At 37.0% G+C, this 21,970-nt stretch overlaps 2 protein-coding genes across 4 annotated transcripts in view; both read right to left on the bottom strand.

Annotated features, from left to right (window-relative positions):
- Positions 1–3,175: 3,175 nt before the first annotated feature.
- LOC149788955 (uncharacterized) lies at positions 3,176–5,698 on the bottom strand. Its single transcript, XM_089975812.1, has 2 exons — positions 5,528–5,698; positions 3,176–4,458 (listed from the first exon to the last, which is right to left on the bottom strand). Exons 1-2 carry the CDS (start codon positions 5,555–5,557, stop codon positions 3,262–3,264), a joined length of 1,227 nt encoding a protein of 408 aa, XP_089831938.1. The 5' UTR covers positions 5,558–5,698; the 3' UTR covers positions 3,176–3,261.
- Positions 5,699–7,849: 2,151 nt separating this feature from the next.
- LOC149788954 (uncharacterized) overlaps positions 7,850–21,970 on the bottom strand; it is a 28,466-nt gene continuing 14,345 nt past the window's right edge. The window contains exons 1-4 of one of the 3 annotated variants that reach the window (XM_089975811.1): positions 13,976–14,187; positions 12,872–12,942; positions 9,006–9,692; positions 7,850–8,249 (exon numbers count right to left, since the gene is read on the bottom strand). In XM_089975811.1, coding sequence (XP_089831937.1) covers positions 8,052–8,249; positions 9,006–9,692; positions 12,872–12,892 — 906 coding nt within the window. In that variant the 5' untranslated portion in view covers positions 12,893–12,942; positions 13,976–14,187 and the 3' untranslated portion in view covers positions 7,850–8,051. Of the gene's footprint in view, positions 8,250–8,501; positions 9,693–12,871; positions 12,943–13,975; positions 14,188–21,970 lie in introns of those variants that run through there. The other 2 variants (XM_089975809.1, XM_089975810.1) reach the window with 2 other exon arrangements.

The raw sequence follows: 21,970 nt of genomic DNA, 5'->3' as shown, positions 1-21,970 counted from the left end.
TACGATGATGTGCTCCAGACTAGCTAAGCTAAACGAAGCCTACGTGAATTTGTATAGGGTCAGACACAGTCTGATACCGAAGCCAGAAGAGATAGAGAATGTTAGAATGTTAAAAGTCACTGAAGACCTGATAGAAGAGCTCTTCAGAAAAGAAATTAACAGGAAGAAAGAAGAATGGACAGAGAAGTACAGACTTCAGAAACAGCAGAGAGAGCAGCAACAGCAACAAAAGCAGAAGCAGCAACCTGAACCTGACAGAGGCTTTGTCGACTGTCGTATCGATACCAAAGAGTTCTTCTTCTCTTTCCGAAGAAGCAGACCTTATCCTGGGAGAAAGCCTATCGTCAGAGGAGGCCGCAATCTTAGAACCTAAAAGATTGCCATATCTTCAAGTTCACATAAAAAACAGCCCTTTTCAGGGCTACCCCATACTCTAGAAAAGAAATAATTATGAATTTGCCAATGTGTGTATGTAGAGTAGTGTAAATATAAACACTCTTTTCTGGTGTGATTGTATATGTTTATGTGTGTGATTGTAAGCGCTCACGAACGTTTGTTTGGATAGTAGATTATGATAATATTTTTTTGTTGCTTGACGTATGTGGATAGTAGATTTGGGTTTGATCTGACTGCATTACGTATGTGGATAGTATATTATTTCTTTAAGTGATTAATGAAAATTTTTAAATTAGTAATGGATAGTTAAAAAAGTGAGTGAGTGTTTCTTTTAGATCGGCGCGTTTTAGGCCATGATGTAGGTAATATAAGTTTTGGGTTTTAGGGGATGTTTTCCTTCACGTCCGCGCTTTTCCTATAAAATAAGAAACTGCTCGGCAGTCTAGCTACCCTTGTTGATTGATCAACACTACAAAATGAGCAGAAGGCTAGCTAAACTTCTTGAACTCCATGTGCACCTGGAATATGCCAGGCTCATACTGAATGAGCTGGCCGCAGAGGCTAGTGGAAGAAGGAAGGATGAAAGAGGAGGAGAAAAGAAAAAAAGAAGAGGCGGAAAAGGAGAGAGGAATGGCTGTACCACAGCCACAACAAGGAAATTTCAGAATCCCAGAGACAGAAGATTGGGATTCTGAAGCCACTCATCCCGCCTCTGCACTCCCAGCGAAAAGAGTGAAAGGAGACTGGAGTAGGAGATGCGTGTGCGGTGCCAGGCCGGGGAGACGCAACCACTAACAGGTGTCTGTGGAGTTTAAAAAAACCCAGCCCTTTTCAGGGCTACCCCATACTCTAGAAAAGATATAGTAATCGATTTGCCAATGTGTGTATGTGGAGTAGTGTGAATATAAACACTCACTCCTTTCCTAGTGTGAGTGTATGTATTTGTGTTTGTAAGCGCTCAAGTACGTTTGTGTGGATAGTAGATTATTGGGTTTTGTAATGGCTCACGTAAGTTTGTGTGAATAGTATATTAGGGTTTGATTTTGCTGCTTAACGTGTGTGGATAGTAGATTTTGATTTGTTTTTTGTTTTTTTTGCTGCTTAGGATGTGTGTGTGTGTGCGGATAGTATATTTGGGTTTGATTTTGATGCTTACCGTGTGTGGATAGTAGATTATGGTTACGTTTTTTCTGTCTCATTACGTTAGTGTGGATAGTAGATAATATGAGAAGAGAAAAGTAGGGGGTGTTTTCCTTCACGTTCGCGCTTTTTATATAAGAACCCACAACGTTCGTCGTTCGCCCCATTCTACAGAATAACCGAGACAAAATGACTCAAGTATCAGTTTTATTTAATCTATTGTATTGACAGACATCTATTTCTGGATAATGGATGTAGAATATGTTGTAGAAAGAATAGAAAAGGAATGGAGGCATGGAGATACGAAAGACTTGGTAACCAGTCAAGTTCAAGGTCTAAAGGCAGCCAGAGATCTCATAGCAGGGATGATAGAAGAAGTCAATAAGTCAAGAGGCTTCATTGACCCACCTTATGTCAGAGTGGGAAGTTTGAAGGAAGTACTGGATCATGTCATCCAAGTCCGGTGCTTCCTAGAAAAGATATTGTACTGGACAGAGTGGAGGAATGTAAAATGGGGGTTGGACAAGATGAAGAAAGGGGAAGATCTGATGAGAAAAGTGATGGAGGAAGAAGTAGAGAAGATTAAAGAGACATGGAGTAAAGAAAGAAAAGATCAGGAAAACAAAAGGAAACAGGCAGAGTTTGAGAGGCTCAATCAGAATTGGATGAAGATACAGACCAAGTTCAGAGCGTTGGGCCATCCTGACTGGATGCCAAAGAAGGAGAAGAAGAAGAAAGAATTATTAGGAAAGATAATGGGGTGGATGAAGAACTGGAGGAAATAGAAGAAGAACAAGAAGAACAAGAAGAAACCCAAAGGCCCTTTTCAGGGCCACTCATAGGTCTCGAAAAGACATTATCTTTCATGCCTAACTTTTTTTTCTTTTTTTAAATTTTTAAAAATGTCTGTTGTCTATTGTCTGTGTTGTATATCCCTCTCCCCTGTTCCATTTCCATTGTCCCTAGACAGTCCCAAAGTATATTTCCCTGTTCCATTTCCATTGTCCCTAGACAGGCCCAAAATATATTCCCATGTTCAATTTCTATTGTCCCTAGACAGGCCCAAAATATATTCCCATGTTAAATTCCCATTGTCCCCAGAGTGCCAGGCAAGTTTTCCCCATGTTAAATTTACATAGTCCCCAGAGTGCCGGGACCCTGTTTTTAATGGTAAGTCCCATTGTCCCTAGGGTGCCCCCATTCACTACTTATATATATAAGTATTTGAACTGTTGGATATTGTAAGCAAAACCGAAGTACAAAGGGACAAGCTACGACAGCCGATTGCGGCCGACAGAATTACAATGCAAAATTAGCTGAAATTTGTACATGCACACACTTGTTTCGGAAATGTGTTATGTAACGATCTACAGCTACAAAGTAACACAAGTTTGTGAATGCAAACATTTTAGGAAAAAGTGTACTGTTACAAATTTCATAGTCGACACAACTTAAACTAATTAGCATTCTTTCATAGTAATAAATTAAAAAGGTCAGGAATTAGCATCTCGTGTTTTGTATAGAGAAGAAGTCATTATTCAGTCCAACAGCCCAAGCGGACTGGGAGGATACCTTTTTTAAAAATTAATTCAATTAAATGACAGATAATACAATACTTCTTTCAAAATGAACTCTGATACTTGGTTACGTTGTTTATTTGTAATAACGGTTAAGCACATCAGTATAAAATATGTCGAATGATCATAAACTGAAAGTGGTCTGTCATCAGTAGCAAAATTGGTCCTTCTTGCCACATGGCCAACCGTACAGGTATTTAATTAATTCTCGTCTACAAGGATAAGCTCCGTGCGTCCTAAAAAAGCAGAACAAATTACGTGACGTCTGCCGGAAGTGAGCCGCCTGGTAGCTAAAGCCGCTTGCTGTCAACACCAGAACGTCACACCTCATCAGAATGCTATGTTCTGTCAACGTCACCAATAAATCCTCACAAGAACTTGCCTCGTCCACGTGACCCACATTCCAATATCTCGCTATGTAATTATTCCCAAATAAAGCACTAGCAAATCTTTTGACTTCCGTGTTATCGGAGGCCACAAAAATCTTATAACGTCCAGTCAAGTTAAATCTACGCAATAAAGACCACACAGAGCCAAAATCGGTCGTTTCATACCTTTTATTCCCCGGGTAATCAATTCTTGCGTGAAAACATGCAAGTTTATTATACCCAACATATTCTGAGATCAAGTCTTTTATGTTATTTCTTAAAACGTCTGAGTATTTGAAGAGACCAAAGTATACCATGCGAAAGATATCACTGTACGTCCTTTTCTGGAGAGGAGGTAGAACATTCCTGGCTATCCTATTCCTCTTCAGCTGGTCCGTCCAATCCTGGTTGACCTTCAGGTAGATTACATCATGTTTATACTCAGTGAAGTTGTTATGTTGAATCCTACCTTGGATTTCTATATGATCATTCATGTAGTCGATTGTATGTACACTTGGGCTTGTCAGTCTAGAATCCTCTATCTGCCAGTTTATCAGATTAGGCGCCAAATAACTTGACAGGTTACATGGATAAGAATGATGTATCCCAAAAGTCCTGTTGGACAATATGGACAGAAGATATGCCGTAACCATCCCTTTAATGCGGTCACCCCAACCTCCACAATGATTGCGGCAGTCATAGATGAGAAATTTCTTATCGTCTGGTACATGTGTGAAAATTTCCTTGAAATCTGCTTCATAATTCTTGACAGCAGCATCAAATGTCATGTGATCTGGTTTGGTTTCTCCAAACTCCAACACTGGTTTGTCGAATTTGAGGTCATCATTCTCCATTACTTCTAAGGTGATGGTTTTCAGTTCTTCCCGGGTACAAAGCCACGGATACGTTGTGTAGATGACGTATAACATTCCCAGACCTAATCCAGCCATACCCAAGGGTGTCAGGTGACGAGTTATCTGGATAAAGATATTGTCTTAATAAAAACCAATAACATCAGACACAAAGTAAATTGAATACTAGACCGACCAGAATCGTTGATTTCGTTTAATCTTTATCTTCATTTTCATCACATTATGTTATATTAATTTTTAGCAATGTTCTGACGACAATTAAAACTAATTGATGCAACAGTTATGATATTGTCTTATTATAAGGAAATGGCAGTAAGATAAAATTCCTGGTTAAATAGTTGTTACTTACATCCGTAAGTTGAATATTGTCATTAGTTTTCGGCTTTTGTATGATATATGAGTAGCATAATCTAGTAACACAAACTTAAGGTGAATATCTTGAGCGTACATATGTTTCCTCGGGAAGTTCGCTAAAAGTTAACGCTGGAATTAAAACAAAAAATGTTTACAGTATATTGAGGTAAGTGTAACATGTGTGCCTATATGGTCATGTGTCACTAGCTATAGCCGATGTGGGGCAGTATGCAAAATTCACAGTCTGTCCATCCGTGTGTCTGCCTCTCATCCCGCTGTGATTGCAACTTAAATAATTTCAATGCATCTTTTAAGACTAAACTTGCAGTATGAGTGCATATGAAAACTACGACACTGATTTGTGACCCACTTTGCAGGGTTTATTTAATATTGCAAATAGGTTCTGTCAGGTTCTTATTCTAATACCTTTTGACTTATTGTTTCCAAAACTATGCCGTCGGTGCTTCCTGGGACGAAGATCGCCACATACATACATACATACATACATACATACATGCATACATACATGCATACATACGTGAAGAAATCGCTTGATCTATGATATTGATCACGATGAGGTGCAAATTCGTAAGTACGATGTGTTTTATGAGAATACTAAGCCACATACATACATACATACATACATACATACATACATATATAGAGAACTTTTGATCAAGAGCAGCTCTTGTTTCGTATCTTTATCATAATTAGGGAATGAAATATGATCCACTATGTATGTATGCATGCATGCATGCATGTATGTATGTCTGTATGTATGTATGTGGCTTAGTATTCTCATAAAACACATCGTACTTACGAATTTGCACCTCATCGTGATCAATGTCATGGATCATGCAATTTCTTCCACTTGTTTTCAATGTTTTATTCCTCCCTCCAATGATCAGTTTTTTCTTCTTCCTTCTGGCCCCTTTTCAGTGCTCAGTCCTCTTGTAGGCGAAGACTAGTCGCGGAAAGTAGTGTGGAAAAAAGATGGTGTCCTCAGAAGTTGATGCACATGCAATATATATATATATATATATATATATATATATATATATATATATATATATATATATATATATATATATATATATATATATATATATATATATATATATGTGTGTGTGTGTGTGTGTGTGTGTGTGTGTGTGTGTGTGATTGAATTTCGATTTGTGTTTAATTGACTTCTTTCATGCTACTACCTCCCGATTTACCTTTCCTTCTAAACAGCTTATCTTCATATTTGCATTGAAAATTGTTTCGTATCATTATTTGTATTGCCTCGACCTGTCGTTCATGTTCAACATGAACGAAAGGCTGTACGTTTCTGTTATGCTTACATGCCTGAAAATGCCTTTTTGGTGACTATACAAAGTTTGGACTAGCTTGTAGCGTAAGAACATGACTTATTATCCATAGTTGATTTTATTTAGGTGAATTCCATACAAAGTTACGTTGCCCGACTTTCAATGAACAGACATGATATACGAAACTCTTTTACTGATCATATTCCTATTCAAACGAGTAACTTGCAAACAACTTAAATACATTTTACCAATGTTTAGCACTTAAAGCAAAAAAAGAAACAATTCTTTTGTACAACATTGCGATGAAAATAGAAAGGGGCAGGTATTTTAGAGATATGTACTTTTCTACTAAGCGTCACACCAATGAACTCACATAGACAATCTACTACTATCAGACTTTACTAAGCGTTACCCCAATAGACTACCATAAACAATATACTTCTATCAGGCTTTGCTAAGCGTTACAATCTAGGACTCACATAGACAATATACTTCTATCAGACTGTATTAAGCGTTACAATCTAGGACTCACATAGACAATATACGTCTATCACATTTTGCTAAGCGTTACACCAATGGACTCACATAGACAATATACTTAACAGACTTTACTAAGCGTTACACCAATGGACTCACATATACAATATACTTCAAACAGACTTTACTAAGCGTTACACCAATGGACTCACATAGACAACATACTTCTATCAGACTGTATTAAGCGTTACAATCGAGGACTCATATAGACAATATACTTCTATCAGACTTTACTAAGCGTTACACCAATGGACTCACATAGACAATATACTTATATCATGCTTTACTAAGTGTTACAATCTAGGACTCACATAGACAATATACTTCTATCAGGCTTTACTAAGCGTTACACCAGTGGACTCATACAGACAATATACTTCTATCAGACTTTACTAAGCGTTACACTAATGAACTCACATAGACAATATACTTCTATCAGACTTTACTAAGCGTTGCACTAATGAACTCACATAGGCAAAATGCTTCTATCAAACTTCACTAAGCGTTACACCACTGGACTCACATAGACAATATACTTCTATCAGACTTCACTAAGCGTTAACCCAGCGGACTCACATACAGAATATGCTTCTATCTGACTTTACTATGCGTTAACCCCAACGGACACTAGTAGACAATATACTTCTAGCAGACTTTACTCAGCGTTACACCCAATGGACTCACATTGAAAATATAGCTCTATCAGATATTGCTCAGCGTTACACCAGTGTGGTATATGTTCTCACACAGAGAATATACTTCTATGTGACGTTGATAAGCGTTACCACAATGGACTCACATAATAAAATATATCGGGTTTTGAATTTTGTTCAATACATCGTTCAATGTTAGCGAACCATTTTGATAATATGACGCTTTGAAAAATGCACCACACTCGATTTATATTATATTTTCTGAGATGCTTTAGTGCAGAATTTAAATATTTTATATCATATGTGCGAGTTGAATCACTACAACTTGACCCTCATGGGTGTAACAGAAGCACGATGGACTGGTGCCGGCAAGCAGAAGTTGAACTCCGGAGAAGTCTTCATCTGGTCCGGAAGGAAGGACAATGACCACCGGGAGGGGGTCGCCATCATTATCAGCAAGAACAAGACTAATACCGTTCTACAGTGGAAGCCAGTGAACGAGCACCTGCTGTACGTCAGGATGAACTCCAAGTACGCCAAGCTGTCTGTTGTTGTGGCCTATGCACCAATAAACGACGCGGAAGAAGAGGACAAAGACACCTTTTACAACGCTCTTCAAGCCGTTTTAGAGGACGTACCTCGACATGACGTGTTGTTGCTAATTGGCGACTTCAACGCTAGGGTCGGCTGCGACAATAAAAACAGAGAGAGCACCATGGGGCGCCATGGAGTAGGTGTGATGACCGACAACGGGGAAAGACTGGTCAACTTTCGTGAAGAGAATGACTTGGTCATAGGAGGGACCCTGTTCGAGCACAAGGACATCCACAAGCTCACATGGACGTCACCAGACGGCAGAACTCAGAACCAGATCGACCACATCATCATCAACGGCCGATGGAAACACTCCTTGCAGGACGTGCGAGTGATGCGGCACGCTGACATCGGCAGCGACCATAGTCTTCTGGTGGCCAAGGTGACTTTGAAGCTTAGGAAAGTTAGGATAGGGGTCTCCAGGAATCAGCGCTTCGATGTGGCCAAGCTGAAAGATCCAAAAGTGAAGGAAGAGTTTAGGCTGGCCCTAAGGAATAGCTTTAGTGTTCTAGAAGATGAGACAGCGCTGACCATCGACAATTTCAACAGAGTAATGAAGGAAGCAGGAGAAGTAGTTTTAGGTTATAGGAATAGTAAGAAGACAGAGTGGATATCAGGAGAGACGTGGACTCGCATAGAAGAGAGAAGACAGATTAAGAAGAGCTTCATCTTCAGCTGCAATTATATATTTTCACATATGAAATAATGATATTTTTATTAATTACTTACAAACACATATTTAGTCCCAACTTAACGTTGACTTTAGGACGTCTCTATTACATTCGAATACAGATGAAGTGCCTACATAACAATATAGGTTATCTGATGAGGCGCGCATGTACGCTGCGTACTTCCCTTGTAGGGAATCTGTTATAATTAATGCATTACAATTTTGTAGAATCGTCATTTGCAGTACATTTTTGAAGTACTCGTTACATTTGTTCCCATTGTCACTGAACAGATAAAAGTAATTGTCAAAATCCACCACAGTTGAACCAAATTCTTCTTTAGCTTTTTGTTTAATCTGTTCATTGTTTATTTCAATAAATATATTATATGTTATGTTCGCTCGTTTACCGTAATTTTTAAGAAACTTCCAAACAGGGTCAAAATACGAATAAGAGTACATCTTTGCCACAGGAATTTGAGCATAGAGACAGACAAGGTGTTTGAATTCGTTGTACGGTAGGAATATTTCATTTACCTTTTTGACAAGAACTTCACTTGGTTGGAACAAACCATACAATGCAATGCGTATTATGTCACTGTGAGCCATATTTAAAATCCAGGGCATTGTGTCAAAAGTACGGAAGTGACGTCGAATTTCAGCAATGAATTCTTCCTCAGCTACAAAGTAAATAACGTCCTGAATGAATTTTTCGTCGAAGTTGTAACTTTCGAGCTGCTGTCTGAAATTTGTCATCCTCCTCACATCATGCCTGCTTGACGTCAAACCTCTTAAATCTTCTTCTTTGACGTCCCAACTAACAAGTCGTGGTTCAAGCCAAGAAAGAGGAGAACATCCACTTGTCTCTTTGATTGCAAAAGACCGCTGTGACAAAATGGAAATCAAAAAGGCAGTAACAGCGCCGGGAAAGAAATCACCAATATTATTTAAACTTTGATCGTACTGATACACAAGATATTTCTTTGAAAAGTCTGGTTCCTCAAACATAAGACTGAATAATTTGTCCATATAGTGAGCTAAGTTTCCGTCTTTCCTCAATACGTCGTCTTCAAATTGGTTCAGTTCTTCAGCCTTTTCAATTGTTCGTGTTTTGACTTTCGACACAAAGTCTATTCTTATATTTGGAGAACATGCATGTCTGTTCAACCATACATTCCATATCGTATAAATAATCAAAATGCAGAGTATGAATTTGAAACAAGCCTGAAAAAGAATAAAGCAAATGTAAACCAGCCTATCAAATAGTTAAATCCAACTCAAAATTTCCGTTAAACTCAGCATTTAAATAGATCTGCCCTGAAAATCCGGGCATTAAATATAGAGATGTAAAAGAAATGAACTATTAGAAAATGAAAGAAAAAAGTTTTGTCTTGATTAACTTACAAAATACTTAAGGGTTATAATATTTGATTGTAGTGGTAATGTAATTGCATTACCTTCTGCAAAAACAACGATAAACATAGTATATACTAATAGTATGTACGCTGTGTAATAATAGAGAAAAATATTAAAAAAAGATTACGTATTGGCAACCTAAATTTTATTTTCCATCTACTAAAAAGGTTTACAGTAGACATATCGATTATTATTATTATTATTATTATTATTGTTGTTGTTGTTGTTGTTGTTGCTTTTGTTCTAGTTCTTGTTCTCTTTGTTCTTGTTAATAGTAGTAGTAGAATACAGATGCTGTTTTTCAACGTTTAGATTGCATTTTCCATCTGTAATAACAGAGACACGCACAGACACACACACATAGTTTATCCAACATATTCATTGCATTTATGTAGGATTGCGTTAAAAAAAATCAAATTTATAATGATATTTTTGAGGAATGACTGTGGTTACTCGCATTCATTAATGAACAAAGTTTCATCAGTGTTGAAACAAAGTTGTATTAGTTTAGAGGTGATAGAACTAAAATAAAAGGTACAAAAAATGAATAACCGAAAAGTTTCCACTTTAACATGAACAAACACAACAATATGGACTTATATTTTGGTGTGGTTAAGTTACTCACCGAGATGCATCCTCATACCAATTTCAATGTATGTATATGATATATATATATATATATATATATATATATATATATATATATATATATATATATATATATATATATATATATATATATATATATATATATATATATATGTCAAGCGTGACAAATTCGGTACAGTGACCTGCTTATAGCATGGATGTTACTGTTCTTGATACGCATCCACATACCATTTTAAAATGGGTGTATGGTCAAATATAGTGTTGTTGTTCGTCCTTCAAGTTTGAAGATGACCATGACATTACTAACTGGTTTGGTTTGTGTGAAAACCTGAGTTGCTGATCGGGCCAATATGTGCTCTGTACTGTACGTGACACTCGACAGCAAATGCCGCTTGGGTTAACTTGATCAATAGAGGAAGTGCTGCAGTTATGTGATCTACGCTGCGTGCGCTTCTGCACTGTCTTTGAAATTCTCCTTCGTTTAAGGTCTGTAGCTCCAGAATAGACGAGTCAACACCAGGTGTAGCGGTCACGAGAGAGATCTTCAATAGACTCAGGGTTAATGTAGAAGTGTTTCAAGAATGGCTTGATGGAATCTTTGAAGCGTTTCTTCAGCCCACCCTGAGATCGCTTTTCCTCATTCAGCTCAGGTCTACTTTGGTAGTCGTTCTCATGGTATCCTGATAACGTGGTCTGTCCATTTCATCTGTGATATCATCACCAGTGTGTGGGCATGAAATGCCCGCCTGGGCGAAAACCTCAGTATATAGTCCATGTCCTGTCGTATTATCCTCATCTGTTTCCTCAAGTAATAGTTCGAAAATGATCCAGCTTCTTGGCATGGAGTCTGTACAGCGTTTACGTTTCGCATACATATAGCATGGTCGACAACGGCTTTGTAGACCTAAAATTTTGTTTGTAAATTGATGGCTCTGCGCTCCTACATATTTGCGCACAGTCTGCCAAAGGCCACAATAGCTTTAGCCATTCTGGTGCTGGTTTCATGATCGATGTGAACTGCATGTAAAAATGCGCTACCGAGATATGTGAACCTCTCCACTGCCAGGAGGGTGTGGCCTTTACTGGGATTGTAGGCTGTACGTAAGGCTTTCCTGATGTAGATTGGGCATCCTTTCTGTCTTCTATAGTTTGATTGTAAGACCTAAATTGTCACAAGCTAAAGAAAGATCTGTCATTATACTTTACTTTCCATACAGGACACGATACTTTATTTACCACACGATACTTTACTATCCATATGCCAGTCTACTTATATTCCATAGAAGGCACATTACTTTTCTTTCCATAGATGACACGATACTTTCCTTTCCACAGAGGACACGACATTTTACTTTCCAAAGCTCATGATACTTTACTTATCATACAGGACATGATACTTTACTTTCCATACAGGAGATGATACTTTACTTTCCATGCAGGACACGATACTTTACATTCCATAGGACACTATACATTGCATTCCATAAAGGACACGATACTTTACATTCCATTTTGGACACTATGCATTACATTCCATAGAGGACACTATACATTGCATTCCATAGAGGACACTATACATTGCATTCCATAGAGGACACTATACATTGCATTATATAGAGGACACTATACATTGCATTCCATAGATGACACGATACTTTCCTTTCCACAGAGGACACGATACATTACATTCCATAGGACACTATACATTACATTCCATAAAGGACACGATATATAACGTTCCATTGAGGACACTATACATTACATTCCATAGAGGACACGATACATTACGTTCCATAGAGAACACGATACTTTACATTCCATAGGACACGATACTTTACATTCCATAGAGGGCACGATACTTTACATTCCATAGGACCCTATACATTACGTTCCATAGAGGACACGATATATTACGTTCCATTGAGGACACTATACATTACATTCCATAGAGGACACGACACTTTACATTCCATAGAGGACACGATACTTTACATTCCATAGGACCCTATACATTACGTTCCATAGAGGACACGATACATTACGTTCCATTGAGGACACTATACATTACATTCCATAAAGGACACGATATATTACGTTCCATTGAGGACACTATACATTACATTCCATAGAGGACAAGATACATTACGTTCCATAGAGAACACGATACTTTACATTCCATAGAGGACACGATACTTTACATTCCATGGAGGACACTATACGTTACATTCCATAGGACACTATACGTTACATTCCATAGGACACTATACATTACATTCCATAGGACACTATACATTACATTCCACAGAGGACGCGATACATTACGTTCCACTGAGGACACTATACTTTACATTCCATACAGGCCACAATACATTACTTACCCGTTTTGCGGATATCTTCATTTTACTAGAGATTTCATCTAAGCAGTCATGACAGCCAATTCATCTTCGTACTGAAAAGTAAGCGTGGTATGCTAATAATGTTACTAATTAGTCTTTGCATTGTCGTGCTAAACTTTCGATGTTTTGTCGTCAAAATTTAGTATCCTAGTATTTAAAGGGCTACAAGCAGGTGTACATTTATATCGCAGTGCAACATAATTGTCAAATAGATCCAATATTTGAATACAATAGTCATGGTTAATTCCACAAAATGAGAGATCCAGCTAACTCCTGAAACCAGTCTGTTGGATCCCTGAGTCCAGGAGAAAAATGGAGAAGAGGGAGGGGTGAGGGTGAGGTGTGTGTTGTTCAAATTAAAAAATCTCGAGTTATTACTTTCCAACGGTAATAACTCGAGACGCATGCAATGTTTAAGAAAAAGCTAACATGCAGCCCTTAGTATGTAGTGTATGTGTTTTGTGTCAGAGAGACTCAGTCTGTAAAGATAGATTGACTCCGTGTTCACAGTGATTTTGACTAAAGCAGACATTTACTTAAAAGTTGGTGCCCATTATAATTTTTTCGGATGTGTCAATCTTATGGGATGTAACGTTGAACAAAGAGTGAGAATAGCTATATATATATATATATATATATATATATATATATATATATATATATATATATATATATATATATATATATATATATATATATATGTGTGTGTGTGTGTGTGTGTGTGTGTGTGTGTCTCTGTCTGTCTGTCTGTCTGTCTGTGTGTGTGTGTGTGTGTAGTACGGGTGACTAGAGTCCTTTTGCCCTCTTCACTTTACTGATAAATCTACCATGGTCACATTAATAATTTTAATACATTTAATGTATAGATTTGCATGAAACTCGAGCAAAGGATAAATGTGTAACTATCTGTACTGACATTGACAAATAAATTGTGTTAATACATATAAAGTTAGCATTATGTACGAAATAGTAATATAAATAGTACTTACGAATACATATTTACAGTAATATCAATAATACTTAAGAATACATTTTTATTATGTTGTTAAACTATGCACGAGTGTTTAGCACGACAATAAAAATTACCTCTTTTGAAAGAGAAGCTTATGTGTCCCTTGATGTGCATAAGTCCAGTGTAACGAAACCGCATTGAAGGTTTATATATCAGGCTTGTGTATTCAAAGTCACACACTGTAAAAAGGCAAAAAAGCGCTCAAGTCGTCTTAATAGCGGTTTCAATAAACAGTACTTTCCAAATGAACTGACTTACGCTATTTCGATGGTATCTTACAAACAAGCCAAGTCACATTCCGTGTGATGTTTTCTCTTGCTGTGAATGAAAACACTTGCGTTGAAAAGTGTGATTTGCTATTTATTTGTTTTCGACCATTACTCAAAAGCCATGCGTCAAGTATTATATAATACACAACAAAACGGGCTCCTTTTGAGTTATTTTCTCTGTCATCTTCTGTAACTTTACCTTTAAAAACAATGAACCCATGATAATTGCCAAATACGCACTGAAAATATACGTAAAATAGTAATCTTGAGTTTATTGTAATTCAACTCCTGAGAGAGAGAGAGAGAGAGAGAGAGAGAGAGAAAGATATATATATATACATATATATATATATATATATATATATATATATATATATAGAGAGAGAGAGAGAGAGAGAGAGAGAGAGAGAGAGGGAGAGAGAGAGAGAGAGAGAGACTTACCCACGATGAGCTTTTACTATTTATGTCACCAACAAACTAACGTCTTGAGATAACAAACGGATAAAGTATGACAAAAATAGTTTGATAGTTTAAATCAAAGGAATAAATCGGTACTTTATGTAAATTTTAACTCCAGGAGTCTCTATTAATTACTGTGAACTAGTATTTTATGCACACTATTTATGTGCGTCCAGTTCTTGGAACGATCTCATCTGATAATACGCAAATACAGAGTGTTGTTTGATGGCGATATCTTTTATGAATATATTCTTTCATGTGTCCAATCAACTATTTTCTTCTGTATCAACAAATCTTTTACAAGAATTAGTTTTTTAAAACAAAAGTCGTGACTAACCCGTAGACGGTGATTATTTATGTTCACAACCGCTTTTTTTAATTATTAACGTGTTTTCTTTGTGCAAAGTCCGTAACCATCCTGGACATAACGCTGTTGACAACAGAACATAATCTAGGCACAACAAAATATTTGTTTTCCCTATCTTAAAATTGTTCAGGTACCTAATTGGAGTTAGTATCCTAACTCTCCAATTATTTTGCGACATGTACTCTTTGGGACACCATCATTTTCGCATTTTCTTCGAGAAGTCGCTTCAAATTAGTGACAGTTTGTAATTGTTAGCAATGTCTTTTATCTTTTTGACCGAAGTCACCTCGTTCCAGTTCAAATCATCGACAACAGAAATACTTATTTCCTGCAATATTTTTGTATCTTTTGTTGCGACAATTGATTGTTAATTTGCCCCATTTTAAATGTCGTCTGGGAGTGTGTTTATGCTGTGAGCCAAACGTCTTTAATCTTTGTGATCTGACAAAGCTATCTTGTTCACGGTGACGTTGTCTGTAATGACATGCAAAGATCACACCTGTTTTCTAGTCATTGTCATAATGATTGAATAAAACATCTTTGCATTTGCTATTTTCCATTTGTTTGCTATTGCATTATTATTTGTTAGTTTTAAGAAGTCATTGTAAAAAAAATTGTTTGTCGCCTTTTGTTTGAAATGTGTACTGTGCTCAATATAGGATTTTAACCACGATTGTTGTCAAAATAAAACAATCTATGAATGTTTTTTTCCCTTCAGTTTTAGACCTGATATCACGTAAAGCTTCGGATTTATATAGAGTATAATTATTTTCTTTCGCTCTTCAATGTTATATATAAGTTTGAGTACAGTTGGTTTTCCAGTTTTGTTTTCTGTTCAGTAAATAGCAACTCTTTCGAACCGTTGGAAAGTGATCTTTTCACATCAGGAGTCAAGAACAATTAAACTATGGCTAATCAATTTTATTTTACTTTACTCACTAACAGATCTCTGGATTGTTTCCCATCAACACGTTTTCTTGTTTCAAGGAAAATTACCTCATACGACTGGACTGAAACGGCTTTAGCAGATATCATTCATTCCATTCAAGACTTGACTATCGCTATAAAAAAAATTCAACAACAAAGGAATTACATTGTACAACTACTACACAATCAAATACAAGAACACTTGGACAAAAATTATCCTGGTTATTACGATTTTGTTTTTTACTAATGCTAGTGAATCCCCGAATGAATGTGTATGAAATGAGAAATATACTAGAGATATTATTTTGACTGTCAACATCTCTTCAGTGCGATCTTAAAAGTTTCGCAAGGCACTCAACAGAACTAACAGCGCGTGGTGATCGATTTGCTTCCACCATCCCGCCGTTTAAAAACGGATTTTCCTGAGAACAAACGCTCTCCATTAACCTTTTTCCAAGCTTATTTGCTATTCAGGGTGGATAAACATAGATAGTTCTGCGTTCAAAAGACATCGGCAGCAACAACAAAATCATAAATCATTTCCGATAGCCCATCAAATCAAACCAAGGACTAATTTTGATGCTTGTGTATTCCAATGTAAGCACGTAGATGTACGTGTTATAAGAGAAGCAGATACGGCATCTGATCAACACCTAGTAGTAGATTAATTCAGAATGAAACTCAGGAGCTACAGAGGCAGGTGCGATGAGCCAAATTCAAAGTCCTACGTCCAAAATCTAAAGTACAAAGGCATCAGGAAACCTGACAGAAATATCCATCGACGTACACTAGAGCGAACCAAGATAGCTGTGGGAGAGTTATTGTAGCACAATTCTTGACAAGATAGAAAGAAGACGCAAAGAATGGCTGGCAACATATCGTATAACAATGAAGCTACAGATTAATCAATGCTTGGATGAACAGAAGACACATAAATGCATAGCCCAGTATGGGCAGGTTTACAATCAAGTCAATAAAATCGTCAAGAAAGACAAAAAAGAAATATATGCGAGACATGATCACATATACTGAGACAGCAGCAGGGAGGAAATATATGAAGAGGTTTACAAGCACACTTTCATGGAAAATAAGGAACCCATCAAAGCTAGTCAAAGACAAAGAAGGTATAATACTCAGCAAAGAGGAGGATCATCTACAACGATGGACTAAATATTTCAAAGCAATGGACAATAGGCAGCCACCAACAGAAGTGCGCCTTTCATACTACTAGTATAGGAACTGCTCCGAGTCAACGCTTCCTCCCCCACGAAGATAAAAATCTTAAATGCCATGAAAGCATTCAGAAAGTAACAAGGCAGCAGTCCAAGACGGCATCTCACAGGAAGCCACATGCCCTGTCTAAAGAAAAACAATTCATCCAAAATTCCATTCTAGATAAATGGAATCCCAAATAAGCGTTATGAGTGCTGAAAAAATGGTGATGATCCAGACAGGAAAAGAGCTCATTGAACCCAAACTAAAAGCACAGCTCTTCTCGAAATAAAAGTGAAGATACCTGTTATTTTTCTCAAGACAAAGGGCACTGAGTTCCAGGATGTCCATAACGTCAAAGTAAAAATATCTCACTCCTCCGCCCCATCATAAGAATGGAGAACAGAGGTCTCTAACCAATGATTTGGTGTCACGAAGACATCCGGTCTTCAGAATGTTCAGATAGTCGAAGGAAAGGAAAGAAAGAGAAAAAGAACAAGAAAGATCAAATCTCAGAAGAAGATGCAGACGAGCCAGTTCTTTTTTAGAAATTCGTGAACAAAGCGCGCTCTCAAGAAAAATATGAACTTCATTGAAATATTTGCAAATTCATTGTGACTCATATTCCTGAGGAAATACTAAAAGAAAGTGAAAATCAAAATATTACTGTGTTCATCATTGCTGTTGATATTGTTGTTGTTGTTATTATTATTATTATTATTATTATTAATTCTTCTTCTTCTTAGTATTATTATTATTATTATTATTATTATTATTATTATTATTATTATTATTAATTCTTCTTCTTCTTCTTAGTATTATTATTATTATTATTAACGGAATACAGAAAAACAATTTTTGGGTTTGTTTTTTATTTGGCAATAACTGCGTAGTATCTTTTTTCTGAGAAATGGACGTTGAAGCATTTTGGCAATTTTTAATTTGTCGGGACCTTTTTTGTGTTAAATTTGGTATAATTTGTTTAATTATTTTTTATATAATTGTTTTTAAAAAAAATTGTGAATTTGCAAATTGTTAACTTTTACATTTTTAAATATAATTTATACATATTCTTTTTAAAACGTTTGTAAACTTTTGAGGAATTTCTTTTAAGTCTGAACTATAGTTTAGGAATTTTAGCATTTTACGTTGAGCCTTGGCCATAGCTTAAACTTTTCCTGTTTCCTTTCAGTTACGTATTAGTTGCAAAATTTTAGAACTAGTTTAATCCAAGCCATAACTTTCAAAATTGTTTGGTGGGTTTTTTTTCTCAGTCTTCACTAAATTTTCGAAATTGTACTACTGCTTTTAGTTTTAGCGATAATCTTTAAAGCATTCTGAAGTTTTATAGTCTCCTAAAATTCGTACTGGTATTGTTTATTGTTGCTTTGAATCTCGACCATTTTAAATTAAATACTAAATATAAATCTTGGCTTTGTGATTGGTGCCACTAGAAAGCATTCTGTCTAAGGAACTTTCCTTCATCTATTCGGCTTGTAAAAAGGTGAGTGTTCAGAGTGACTGTCTGTCTAAATTTCGGCATTAATCCTCATTGCTTTACCCACTAAACTTACATCCTACCCTTTCACATGTGTTTGTAGGTGTTGGTTCTTGTTAGTTGTTGTGGGTCACTGCGAGTAACGCTGTGTATTGGTTAGTATGCGTGGGTGCTAGTCACTAGGTGTAGGTGTTGGGCATTTAGACCTCCTAATTATTTAGTCGACAATATATGTGGGTGTTGGTAGTAAGACTGTGTTTGTTGTTGTAGGGTTTAACGCCATTTTTTCAGCACACGATAGGCTATACATGGCGGCCAGTATTAATGGTGGAGGAAGAACCCGGGAAAACCCCGGAAAGAACCACCGACCCACGAGAAGCTACGGGCAAGCTTTCTCACATACCCACATTGGCCGAATCCGAGACTCGAACCCACGCAGACAGAGGTGAGATGGCAGTGATCCGTAACGGAGAGCGCTTTAGACCACTCGGCCGCTCGGATGCTGGTCAGTAATGGGTTGTTTTCACAGACGTCACGATTGAGTACGCAAATACCCACAATGCAATGCGCGCGCTCCTTGCGCTGCCATTTTGAGTCCCTAACAAACCTTTGTCAATATCAGTCATTATGTATATTTAAGATAATGCTCTGATTTAACTGTCAGTAGTTAAGTGGGCCACTTTACCGTCAATGGGAATTAGCATTACAAGACCCCTTGGGCAACTCTAGCGTCAAGGGAAATTTAACATGGAGAAAAATCGTGGGCAACTCTAGGGACAATGGGAATTTAACATAGAGTTTGGGTCTGTCTAGGGACAAGGGAAATTAACATGGGGAATAGAGTTTGGGCTTTTGGGATTTTTTTTTTTTTTTTAAAAAGTTTTTTAAATTTAAATTTAAATTTAAATTTGAAAAAAGGGGTAGGCAATGGAAAGGCTATCTCTTTTCGAGAAATATGGCTGGCCCTGAAAAGGGCCTTTGGGTTTTCTTCTTCTTCTTCTGCTTCTAATTTCTTCTTTTTCTCCACCAAGTTCTTATTTTATCTCCAACACTCTTTCTCTTCTTCTCTTTCTTTTTCTCCTGCTCTTCTTTCTTCTTCTCTTCCTCCTCTTCTTTCTTCCTCTTCTCATTTTCTTCTTCTTTTTCAATCTTTTCGTTCCATTTGCTTATTCTTATTCTTTCCTCTTCATCCTCCTTCTCCTCCTTTATCTCTTTCATGACACCACTAATCTTGTCCTTTACCTTTTTTAAGTTATTAATTTCCATCTTTACACGATGGGGACTATAGGAATAATGGTCTTCAACCAGTCTTATCAACATCTGCTCCATCATTCCTAAGTTGTCTAAAACGTCTTGTAATGTTTGTATTTTGTCCATTTGGTTAGAAGCCATCTTCTTTTTTTTTATTCTTTGCAGAATGGTTTGAACGACGAATACTGTGGGTTCTTATACTTAAAGCGCGTACGTGAAGGAAAACATCCCCCTAAAACGTAAAATTGATCTTACCTAGATCATGACCAAACAACGCGCGGACGTGAAGGAAAACATCCCCTACTTTTTCATTTCATATAATAAAACCCAAACTATACTCTCCACATACGCTAAGAAACAATAAACAAATCCATAATCTACTATCCACACAATCGTACGTGAGCGGGTACAAACACAAACACACAAACACAAACACACAAACACATACGCTAAGAAACAATAAACAAAATCCATAATCTACTATCCTCACAATCGTACGTGAGCGCTTACAAAACCCAAACTATACTCTTCACATACGCTAAGAAACAATAAACAAATCCATAATCTACTATCCACACAATCGTACGTGAGCGGGTACAAACACAAACACACAAACACAAACACACAAACACATACGCTAAGAAACAATAAACAAATCCATAATCTACTATCCACACAATCGTACGTGAGCGGGTACAAACACAAACACACAAACACAAACACACAAACACATACGCTAAGAAACAATAAACAAATCCATAATCTACTATCCACACAATCGTACGTGAGCGGTTACAAAACCCAAACTATACTCTCCACATACGCTAAGAAACAATAAACAAATCCATAATCTACTATCCACACAATCGTACGTGAGCGGTTACAAAACCCAAACTATACTCTCCACATACGCTAAGAAACAATAAACAAAATCCATAATCTACTATCCACACAATCGTACGTGAGCGGTTACAAAACCCAAACTATACTCTCCACATGCGCTAAGAAACAATAAACAAAATCCATAATCTACTATCCACACAATCGTACGTGAGCGATTACAAAACCCAAACTATACTCTCCACATACGCTAAGAAACAATAAAGAAACCCATAATCTACTATTCACACAAACATACCTGAGCTCTTACAAGCACCAACACACAAACACATACCCTCACACTATCTTAGAAAAGAGTTAGTGTTTATATTCACACTACTCTACCTACACATTGGCAAATCGATCGTTATTTCTTTTCTAGAGTATTGGGTAGCCCTGAAAAGGGCTGTTTTTTTTTTAACTTCATGGACACCTGGTTAATGGTGGCACCTTCCAGGCCTGGCGCCACATACACATCTTATCCCCCAGTTACTTTTTACTTTTTTGGGGGAGAGAGCAGAGGCAGGATATGTCGCTTCAGAATCCCAATTTTCGCTCTCTGGGATTCTGAAATTTATTCTTCTTCTCTTCTTTTCCTTCTCCTCCTCCTCTTCTTTGTTTCTTCTCTCCTCCTCTTTGTTTCTTCTTTCCTATTCTTCTTCTTCTTTATATCTTCTCTCCTCCTCTTCTTTTTTTCTTCTTTCCTCCTCCTCTCTTATCCTTCCCTCCTCCACAATGGCTTCCGCGGCCAGTTCATTCAACAGGCGCCTGGCATATTCCAGATGCACATGAAGTTCAAACAGTTTAGACAGTCTCGTGTTCATTTTTGGTGTTGATCAATCAACAAGGGTAGCTAGACTGCCCAGCGAGTTTCAATTTATAGTGAAAGCGCGGACGTGAAGGAAAACATCCCCTAAAAAACATAAAATTGATGTTACCTGGATCATGACCAAAAACAACAACGCGCGGACCTAAAAGAAACACTCACTCACTTTTTTATGCTACCCATCACTATTTTAAAATTTTTTATAAATCACTTCATTAGACTATCCACATACGCAAAGCAATCCAACCTAACTCCAAATATACACCTCAAACACCAAAAAAACCATGATTTTAATCTACTATTCATACCAACTTACTTAAGCACTTACTAACACACAAACATATACCCTCACATTTTTTAAAAAAGAGTTAGTGTTTATTT

This window comes from Sinohyriopsis cumingii, chromosome 11 (assembly GCF_028554795.1).
Source record: "Sinohyriopsis cumingii isolate HCF-2022 chromosome 11, ASM2855479v2, whole genome shotgun sequence".
NCBI classification, from domain to species: Eukaryota; Metazoa; Mollusca; class Bivalvia; order Unionida; family Unionidae; genus Sinohyriopsis; species Sinohyriopsis cumingii.
The sequence above is the reverse complement of the archived record's forward strand: the minus strand, read 5'-3'. Positions and strand labels throughout refer to the sequence as shown.

Coding starts and splice junctions, on each gene's coding strand:
- LOC149788955 (XM_089975812.1), bottom strand. CDS start 5,557: ATGACATTGATCACGATGAGGTGCAAATTC. Junction 4,459..5,527: donor TCACGATGAGGTGCAAATTC/GTAAGTACGATG, acceptor ATCTTTATCCAG/ATAACTCGTCACCTGACACC.